At 38.4% G+C, this 10,830-nt stretch overlaps 2 protein-coding genes across 5 annotated transcripts in view; one reads left to right on the plus strand and one right to left on the minus strand.

Annotated features, from left to right (window-relative positions):
- LOC112162638 (chloride channel protein 1) overlaps positions 1 to 6,999 on the plus strand; it is a 38,572-nt gene extending 31,573 nt beyond the window's left edge. For 3 of the 4 annotated variants that reach the window (XM_036214189.1, XM_036214188.1, XM_024298492.2), the window contains 3 exons: positions 1,971 to 2,075; positions 3,285 to 3,371; positions 5,880 to 6,999. In XM_036214189.1, coding sequence (XP_036070082.1) covers positions 1,971 to 2,075; positions 3,285 to 3,371; positions 5,880 to 6,314 — 627 coding nt within the window. In that variant the 3' untranslated portion in view covers positions 6,315 to 6,999. Of the gene's footprint in view, positions 1 to 1,970; positions 2,076 to 3,284; positions 3,372 to 5,879 lie in introns of those variants that run through there. The other variant, XR_004948625.1, reaches the window with a different exon arrangement.
- Positions 7,000 to 9,169: 2,170 nt separating this feature from the next.
- LOC112162655 (protein FAM131B) overlaps positions 9,170 to 10,830 on the minus strand; it is a 67,087-nt gene continuing 65,426 nt past the window's right edge. The window contains exons 11-12 of the mRNA XM_024298510.2: positions 10,202 to 10,336; positions 9,170 to 10,119 (exon numbers count right to left, since the gene is read on the minus strand). Coding sequence (XP_024154278.1) covers positions 9,901 to 10,119; positions 10,202 to 10,336 — 354 coding nt within the window. The 3' untranslated portion in view covers positions 9,170 to 9,900. The remainder of the gene's footprint in view (positions 10,120 to 10,201; positions 10,337 to 10,830) is intronic.

A 10,830-nucleotide genomic window follows, 5' to 3' on the forward strand; every position in this document is an offset into this window, starting at 1 on the left:
ATTGCCGCTGTGCAGAAATTATGTCCCAGAAAATGACACGTGTTTTTTGTTTTGACCAGTAATAGTATATTCATGATTAAAAGTTAGACTGAAGTTAGAATTAATAACATAGGAAAAAAATGAATTTGCTTCAACACCGGAGCTTTAGTGATAATAATAATGTAATTCCAGCAGATTCTAAAGCTATTTTATGCAGCTCTGCACGTTAGTGTTCAACCATCCATCTCTACCTCCAACCACCAGAGGGAGCTCTCGCCAGAGTACTGACGGTCCCAGCTCCCTTTTTCTAATGCATCTCCCATGATCCATCACTCTCTGGGGCAAGCCTTCCTCAGCTGTCTCTCATCATCTCATCAACCACTCTATATATTTCCCTCTCCAGCCTCTGCTCAGTGCGGAGTCTTGTTTAGTTTGTTACAGTCTGAGCGTTCGTTCTTTGTCTGATTCTCTGTGTTTTGACGCCTGCCTGTTTATTTGCCATTCTACCTTGCTCTTTGTTTTTACTCTTGCCTGACTGCGTTCATGTCTTCATGTCATTAAACCGTTTGCTCATGTATCCAAACGTCTCAACCTCTTCATCACAGCACAGTAGGGAAGTGATTAGGTAATCATCGTAAATCAGCTGATTCTGCAGCGTAAAAAAGCCTCTTTTCATAGTGACTTTGCACCGATATGCCACGCTTTAGATCAGGGATCTCAAACTCAGTTTACTTTGGGAGTCTGACTGAGGCTGGGGTGTATGGGATTCCATTTGTGGCAAAAATATGTTTTTGCGTCCACTCTCTATATCTTTGGTTCATTGTCTATGTTTAATGAACATGTCTATGTACAATTAACTTATATCTATAGCGTGTCTTGTGAAACGACAGGAGCTAGAGACACTACCAACTGTTACTAAGCACTTTTCTGAGGACCAGATCCAACAACAACAGTAAATGCAAAGTTTTAACCATAAAGTAAGCTGAAACATCACAAAGCAAATACAAAGCTATCATCAAAGTAGCATAGACATACAGCAGATATTCCTTCGTGGACATTGAATTTTCATATTAAGGCAGGTTCATATTAAGGCAGGGGCTGCAAAATAAAAACCAGTTTGAGACCCCTGCTTTAGAATGTTAAGTGCTGCAGAACTTTAAAGACGGCAAAACTGTGGAGAACATTTTCAGGATTTGTTGCTAAATGATCCAAAACAACAGTGATGTTCAGGTTTTGTTTACGGCTGAACTTAAACAGAAAGTTGACCAAAAAAAATCTTGTATAAAGTGAAAAAAACACTTTCTTTCTATCTGGATCTTTGCGTTTTTATCAGTTTTGTTGATTCTGATCTGGTGTTCAAAATACATTTATAAATGGTGACTTAATATAATTTTAATTTAAATACATTGAGTAAAAAGACATATCAAGTGTACATACATGTTAAAAAGTAAGAATTGTGGTTCGATCTGAATTGTTGAGCTGAATGGAAGTGGATTGCCATCTAAGTAAAGATCAACAGTCCTAGTAGTAGTGGTAAAATACCACATTCAGGAGTCAAACACATGTTACTATTGTCAAAATTCAACTTTTAAACATTGTCTTCTTATACAGTGACCTTAAAAAATTCTCCACTCCAGTCCTCTTTTGTAAGCTACCCTTCCCTCCAACGGTACACTCCCACAACAAGACACAACATCACCCGGTAATTCCAAAGGACTGCTGTCCCTGTCACAGCAGTCGGGGACTTGTAGGAAAAATCAATGGAAAAGCTAAAAGGTGTCAGACATCTTAAATCTCAAAGGGGGAAATGAGACATTTAAGGACAAAACAAAGGTTTCAAGGATCTTCTTGGTTGTAGATGATATTTCTCCACCACATGCTGAGCAGATACCTTACAGTCCAGGCATCTTATGAAATATTGCTGCTTGGTTTATTTATTTCATGACTCACTATGGCTTCCTCCTCTGTGGCCTTGGTTTCTGCTGCTGCAGATCAGAGCGTGGGAGGAGGCAGAGATGGACAAACCAGTCGAAATCGATGAGATACGTGTCGACCCGTCGCCTTTCCAGCTGGTGGAGAGGACGTCGCTACACAAGGTACATCTGCTACCACCTGGTTATTCTGTGAGGATGTAGTCTGCACCTTTCTCTGCTTTTCATCACACATTAGGTGTCTTTCTATCAAAGTTGTGATCATAAATTGCTGAAAAAACACAGAGTTTTCAGATTTCTCCCTAAATGCAAGTTTTGAACCAGATCAGTCACATCAGGAAGTTTGTAAACTCAAAAAAGCTGAAACCTACTTTTTGAACAGTTTTATTTAAATGTCTTTTTTAAAAATTACATTTATATACACAATTTTATGTAGTAATATAAAACAGATGAAGATGCTTTTTAACCAAGCTTCTCCATTTGCAGCAGCACTTTCAATCCTGCTTTACAGTTGGAAGCAGCTTTCACTCAAGTCCTTGTGCATTGTGCATGCTTATTGTCTGTGTTTAAATGGTAAGGATTTTGAACCGGCCTCTATCTGTTCTAGCTCAGAACTTTATCAAAAAATGTGAGCAGACCTTGTTTTTTACTGAACAAAATCCACCTCAGGTCAGACTCCAACCTTCTAGTTCATGAGAAAGTGTTTATTCTATTGTTTTCAGCAATTAATTTCTTTCTAGTTTACATTATAACAGAAATTGTTCCGACATAAATTGAATAGAGAAAAATATTAATTTGTACAGTAATAATCAATGTTTTTTTTTTTTCTTAAATGTTAAATATTTATCAGACTCTTATCGTAATTTATTTTAAATGTTCTATTCTGTGTACATGTCTGCATGATGTTTGGTCCTTTTGCCGTCTCATTTTTTTCTCCCCGGTTGTTTTCCGTCTGAATCTTATTGTTGCAAACCTGAAAGGGATCTCTGATTTTCATGATGCGAAGGCATGTAAACACCTCTCACTCCTGTTTTGATTGGATCCCTGTAAATTGGTTCTGGTGGTAATCCTCGTGGTGTGCTGTGTAAGGAGGCAGAGGGGACGGGATGTGCTGATGCATACAGAGAGCTGATCCACAGTGTGACCTCAGCTGGGTTATGAGTACAATAGTTTGCAATTTAAATGCACTCAAGGACTCTCTGAGTATTCTTTTCACCGGGAGACAGTTTTCCTTTGTCTTTGACGGAATGCTTGAAGATGCACAGAGACTGCGAATTCTCAAAAGTGTGCAAAAAAAAATGAAACATGGACGTGCAAGTGTGAGGAAAGTTGTGTTGAGTTTGCTCAGCTCCCCCTCTTGCTGTGTCTCTACAGACCCACACGCTGTTCTCTCTGCTCGGACTCAGTCACGCTTATGTGACCAGCATCGGCAAACTGGTGGGGGTGGTGGCCCTGAAAGAGGTAAGGAACGAGGTTTGATTTTTGTAACTCCCTGCAGCTCTTATCGCCTCAGTGTGGCCTCTCTCCACTCATTCCTATGATTCTCTTATCTTTAATTCAGTAAAAAGCATTCATGTCGTTCATCACATTTTAAAGGATTTGATAAAAGGATTGACCTTAAACACTCATCCTGGTCCAATCAGGAGCAGTAATTTCTGGATACCAGAGAGCTTTCATATGAAGAAGTAATTAACCTCAAGGATTTTTTAAAAAATGTTTTGAATTATTGATCAATTCAGAAAAGAAAACTTCAATATTAGAGAGAGATTACAGGGGTAAATTCAAAAGTCTTTAATTCAAATATAAATAATTGATTTATTCATAAAGGACAACAGGTGAAAAAGTACTTGCCCCCTTTGTTAAACTATGAATTAACTGTGTTGAACCAATTTTTGAAATCTCTTAGTTAGGCCTTTCCCCAAATTTGCACTGCGGTGAATCTCAGCTGTGTTGGAGGTCCAGTTTGTTGAGTACGTCCTCAGTTTCAGACATAAAATAGCTATTAAGTATTAGATCTCTGAGCTTCTCTCAGTTATGACTTCACTTCATCAACAGGAATAACACCTACACCCTGTTTTCCATTCAAGCACCACATTCTATCTTTCATTTGGATTCAACCCGGAACTACAAATGTTAATATGCCTCAAATAACCACAAGATGCATTTCAGTGATGTTGTTTAGATGTCTTCAGTCAATATGGCAACTCAGGTCTTTTGTAAACTACAAGTAAATGGTAAATGGCGTAAATTTATGTAGTGGTTTACTACCTGCTTAGAGTGCTTTACAGTCACAATCCCATTCACACACTGATGGTGGGTCAGCTGCCAAACCTATAATCAATGGGTTCAATGTTTTGCCCAAAGACACTTCAACACGTGAGCAGGCAGAGCAGAAATTTAACCTACAATCTCCCAATCAGAGATCGAGCACTCTACTTCTGCACCATGATTGCAAGTAACATCAGAACATATTAGAGTATGATTAGTGATTTAGCTTTTATTTTTAGTGACATTGGAGATAAATAAACATTTGCATTATTATGATAGTTTTTATGCTTTAATTTACAAGTTTTCCACCTAACTGATACCAAGTGGTAAAGAGAAATGTCTGAATGTGGTCATATTTCATTGAATGTTTGATTATGATGTAAGCACAGCTGGTTCCTGAGGATTATTGTCATAATAACTTTGGTATTAAGTCTTCATTTTCATGCTTAAGTTTAAAAAAAACAGATTTCTGTAAGTTTTTCCATCACAAAAAGCTTTTGAAAGAACTTTTAGCATCACTGCTATTTCAGTACAGAAATGAAGGCATATGAAAGTTCAGAAAACTCTTAAAACACGTGTCAAACTCCAGACCTTGAGGCCAGTGCCCTACAACTAAACTGCCATTGAAGCTACTTATTGGCTGATGCTCCAGTCACAGGTACAACTACCACCGCGCAATGGGGGGAGGGATTGGCAGAATCTTCAAGATTTCATTCCACCTCCCGATTTTTTTGAAAATTTTTACCATGGTCATAAATTGAAACCGCAGCAGAAAAGCAGTAAGCAGCAATCAGACATCGGAGATGATCCCATTACAAAATCAAGTGACAGCATGGCGGCCCCAGGGCAATGGAAGTCACATTGCATTCCAGCAGCAGCTATGACTGGACAATATATAAATGTGTCCGTCTATATCAAGTGCCGCCAGTAGCTTGCTTATATGAGAAGCGGGCCATTCTGCACCACTAGTTAGTGACAACTCAAATTTTCAGCGGACATCATAATTTTGTCAATTTACAAATTTACAAAAAACAGCCCTCATCAAGTTCTCGTGCTACTACCGTAGGATTTCTAACAATCGGACGGTGACAGTGAGGTGGCAGCACAGGGGCAGGGGGTGGCTGGAGAGAGGCAGTCTGAAATTGGTTGATTATCAGACAGTTTTGAGGCCCTCCTATCTAACACATTCTCAGTCCCAAGTCGTCACATATTGACATTTGGTTAAGGACCACTCAGCACTTTTCGGCATTTTGGGTGTCCCCAAGTTGTCGTTTTTTGATGTATTGGGTGTTCCTATTAAATCATGGGTCCCCAACCACCAGGCCATAAACCAGAACTGATCTAGTGCCGTGACACATAGCGCACCACTACCAAAACCCAGTGGCCTAACCCAACACAGGACCAAATGCGGCATCGGATGCGAACCGGTACCAGGTTAAAGGTTAGGGTACCAGTACTGGATGTGTCCTGAGAACCAGTACGCATCCGATTCTGCATCTGCTACTGCATCCGGTACCACGTCCCGAAGGTTGCTGACCCTTAATTTTACAAACATCAAAAAACGACAAGTTGGGGACACCCAAAATGTCAAAAGGTGACCAAACATCAATATGGTTAGTGGCTTTTTGCTATGTGCAATACGTGCATACGGACCTTTCTTTCTTATCCTTGTTTGTTTCTTTCTGCCCTCCTTTCCAAAAGCTTCAGAAGGCCATCGAAGGCTCCACACGTTATGGCGTGCGCCTCCGCCCACCCCTGGCCAGCTTCAGAGACAGCAACCATAAACCTGTCCCCAAACCCTCCACCTCTTCCCCAGCTCCTTCTCCAACCTTGACCTCCCCTCCCGCCCTCCAAGTTGTCCCAGACCCTCCCTCTGCATCAACCACTTGTCATCCTCACGACTATGAGCATGAAACTGAGGTGTGGATCGAGGGAGGGGACAGGGAGGCGAGGGGCAGCTCAGAAGACAGCAGCCTCACCAGTAACCTCAACGTGCCTCCTTCATCCACTCCTCCCCCGGTTCCTCCTCCCTCCACATCTCCTCCTCCCTCTCCTTCATCCTCCATCTCCACCTTGAGGGTCACACAAGGACTCTGCGAGGGTGATGAAGGAAGCGACGATGAGCCGATGGTTTAACTTTTGATAATAATGACTTTTTTTAACAGTTCAAGTCAGCGTCTTCTCTTCTTTTATTCTTCTTCTCTTAGTATCTTCAGGTTCCAAACTCAGCTTGTCTGCTTCTCACATCTCCGTCTCTTAAAAAGGTCTGTCGTATCATTATTTTTATTACTTTTTGCTCTGTCTTACTTTCAGTTCAAATCGAGACAATTTTCTTAAATTAAAGAGATAAAACAGATTTTATATGAAGGCAAACATTTATACCATTTCAGTCACGGTTCTTCAAAGCATCTAGCATTTATCACAAATATACTGTATTGTCTGTAACTTTTGTAGTTTTCTTCCATATCTGATCATTAAAGGATTGAATCAGCCGTTTGCTGAGTAGAGAAGCAGCAGCTGATTGACTTTTTGAGTATCCGGACTGAAGAAAAGTGATGGAACGGTTTGGTTGAAGTGTTGGCCTCCACACTGCTACCACAGAGCTCATGCTGTCATGTTTTACTTAATAAAGAAAGCAGCTAAAAGCAGAGATTTTTTTTACAGGATACATCTACAGATTTCTCAGTCATTCAAGACTGCTTGAAAAAAAAAATCTGAATTCAGGACTTCTCTGTTCCTCAGGTGCTGCCATAAGTCTTTAACGTCATGTATCATGAAGTAGTTTTTTAATGTGTGAATAAAAAGGTTTATTTGTTGAGTATCATGTTTTTCCCCAAATGTTTTTTGTTTGCCAACAAAAAGGATGAATAAAAACTTCTCTACAAATTTTAGATTTTTTTTTTTTTACCTTGCAAACTTGAACAGGACCAGAAACATAAAATAAATGAGTATCTTTAAAAAATATCAGTTTGTATGAGGCTGTATGAGACTTATAGTGTGTGTGAAAGCAAGTATGAATTAAGTCTCATACGGCCTCTTATAGGTTTGTGCACTCTACAGTGCTCAGCTTTTGCTGTGATGACAACTCAACAAAACATTTAACCCCGGAGAATCAACAGGGCCATTTTTTTAAATTGGTTTTATTAACTTTAAAGCCCCTGAAGAAAATTGTTGTTGGGTCCTCCAGAGCTTAGATTTTTTTTGCATCATAATTAAACGTTACCCAAATGACTATCATACTAAAGCCTTAGAGGCAATGTGAGAATGATACATTTAACATTGATCCTAATCCAGAATTTTACCAAAGACTCAACAACTGAATAATTTGTGGGAAATGTCTTCAGTGATTTAAAAAATAGAATGTGGTTTATTTATGAGAACGTGAGTGTGTGGACCAAGCTCCCCCAGCAAACCCAAAGGTACCAAATACTGCAGTTCTTCATAGCACCACTGGGCGTTGGTGTTGGAACGGAGCAATTTCGTGATAACTCGTTGGGAAGACAGTTATATTCCGAATTTATACCAAAAAAGCTCATATTTAATTTTTATTTTTACTAATGAAATGTGTGGAATTTTGAGGCAGTTTACTTTTATAGTCTAGTTTTCTGCATTACCAGGGATGTACTTCTTTGATAAACAGTTACTCACAGGTGAACTCAAGAAAGCTTTAGCTTTATTTTGTATTTATCTTTCAAAGTTTTAAGAGTGACTTCAAAAAATAGACTGAAGGCAGAGCAGGACAAAAAGTGGGCAGATTTTTGAGTGTTTACCGATCTTTAAAACACTCTTAAAAAAAAAAAGAGGAAGTAGTTCTAAACGCTTTTTAGGATTTTTGCGACCCACTTCCAGCACTTGCAGAACTAAAATATTTGAGTCTCTCCATACAGGTGAGTCCCTTCCAAAACTGGATAGAAATCATCCCCTTACACTACAAAAATGATGAAATAACTTAAGTTTTTTACATTTCAGTTAGAACTCATTGACAAAACTTCAGTCTGGAAAAGAAAGGGAAAAAAGGTCTCCATTGTGAAAGCCAAAGCACACAGTACATACTAATGCTAGCAATTAAACAGCTAAGTTGTTGCTGCTCTAAAACATGTAGACAAAGTTTTCATGAATCAATTAGTTATTGTCCACATAGAATAAGAGATATAATCTAAAATAGTTCTAGGTTTTTTCTGTTATCATATTTTGTGATATTTTGTTACATAAGCTTTTGTTTTAGGCTTTGAGACCACTAAAAATGATGTCACAACTTGTTTGCATTTTAATTTTCAGTTTTAGCAAGTTGCAAAGATAAATATCTAAAAAAAAACATAATTTTTTACTTGTATTTACTGCTGACAACCTGCTTGTTATACATTTTTTTTTCTGCTCTCCCCTAGAAAAAGGCCTCTGAGAAGGCTAATTAAAAAAAATCCTCATCCTAATTATTTTTCTGAACATTTTTTGAACAAAAATTTACATACACTTTTAAATCCTTGTTTGTCGAAACTGTTGTAGTTTTGTGCCCTCCAGGGGGCGTCTCACTTACAACGGGACATTGAAATAAACAGGTGGGAGTGATCTGTTCTTAATGGAGGAAGTGATAGGTTTCATTAATTGGTAACACATTTCACGTTTTATATTTTATTACTTATTTTGTTTTGTTTTTTTCTTTCACTTTAACTTACCACTCATATTTTCCCTTTTTTTAATGTGTAATTATATTTCCTGTTAGTTTTTCTTGTTTTCACTTTGCAGACCACTTAAGTGAAAAATGATTAACTTTGCAAATGATGACTAATAAATGTAAACAACACTGAATAAGAAAGTGCTCTGATTAATAAAATTAAACTCTCATTATTGAATTAAAGAGATCATATTTCCCTTTAATTGAAATTAGAATTTTCCTGATCGATTAAATCAATTTTTGTCACTTTCTGTGACAACTTTAAAACATGCAGGAGTTTGATCCTTTGCATCACCAGCTGAAACAGAAAAGCTCCAAGTTTGTTTTTCAGAATAAATATATATTTTACACACAAACAAATGAGCTACATTCATACAACCTTACATACTGTCTTACATTCATACAAATACATATTTTTTTTTGTATTTTTTAAACTTTTTTTTCTAAAAAAAGAAAAAGCAATTTGTTATAGTATTACTTTGTATACTGCGTTATACTGTTAGGGCAGGGTCACTGTCAAAAAGCATGCATGTTTTTTTGGTTGTGGTCAGCTTGTGTGTCTGCAGGTGCATCTCTCACATGTTCTGCATTCCAACCACAACACACGATGCAGCAAATCCGGTTCTCCTGGCCCTGCTGAACAACTTCTGTTTCTACTCTGGATCCCGCACCAACCCAGGTTTGTGTGGTTGGTTAATATATTGCATTGTAATCTCAGATAGGCCCTTAAAATGTTTCTTTTTCAGCTTTTTTTATTTTTCGTTTGCTTTTTTGTTCTCTTGAGGATATTGCATTTCAGTCTTGGCTCTTTGTCCCAAACATTTGGAAGAGTCCATCACTCAGTTCACATCCTCTTGTTTGTTTTCCATTTTTCACACTAAACTGGGAAGAGAAAACAGTTGTTTGTGTACATTACATCCCAACGTTTCCAAAAAAAAAAAAAAAGATATTCCTTCATCTCGATGAGGGTAAATATATGGGTGGGGTGGGGGATAATAGCTTGACTGATTATTGGGGTATTTGCACGTCCAGTTTTTGTTCTTTTGTAGTTCAGTTGGTTGCAACGATGACCATGGAGCCTTCCTCTGCCTCCTCATCTTTGGCGATGCCACATGGCGAGACGTCAAATGGTATTCTCTCTGCAATGGATTCGGTAGTCTGTGCTGGTATTCCGGGGCTGGAACCTCTGGTGGACGACGCCTCCTCCTTCAGCGGGGACGGCGTCAGGGAACACGGCTCTGGCTCCAGAGTTAAAGTCACCTCTTCTAGCTGCAGTCATGAGAAATGGAGGCTCAAATACGCTTAAGTAAGAACAAAAGTAATTAAAAAAAAACTAAAGTTCTTAACTCACTCTTGTGTACTCTTCGTCCTCCTCCTCATGTTCCGGGATCCCTCCGGACTTGGGCTCTGGTTCTTCTCCAACCATATCCACCATTCCTCCAACCATGTCCACCATCTGTGAGTTCAGCTGTCCAACAATCTCCACCTGGGAAAAGATCACATTATTTATGAAACTGGAAAACTTTTCACTATCTTCAAACTGAAACTGAATTGAAGATGCTGTTGTCACTTCTTTTGCAAATACAGTGTTGTTAAAATGCATTTGACCCCTTTCAGATTTTCTTTTTTTTCATAAATATCTATTTTAAAGAATATTTTTTAAAAGTAAACTATGCAGCCTACCACATTTCATTTAAAAAAATAATTCCCCCTACTTCTGAGCATTTTAGCAAAAAATAACAGTCAAACATGGGGGTGGTAGTATAGTAGTAAGGGGCAGCATTGCACTTTATTGACCTAAACAGATTTTGATGACACAATTTTTGAAATTTTAAAGATGTTAAATTCTTCATTAGTCCAAGTACTTAAAAAATAGTTTTAAAGGGGTTAGCGGAGCTCGCGCGTGATCATGCTGTAGTATCGCGAGACTGACAGGTGTGTGGGTGAGTAAATCTGGCGGCGCGTGAGTAGCTAAACAAA

The sequence above is a fragment of the Oryzias melastigma genome, linkage group LG11 (assembly GCF_002922805.2).
Source record: "Oryzias melastigma strain HK-1 linkage group LG11, ASM292280v2, whole genome shotgun sequence".
In the NCBI taxonomy this organism is placed as follows: Eukaryota; Metazoa; Chordata; class Actinopteri; order Beloniformes; family Adrianichthyidae; genus Oryzias; species Oryzias melastigma.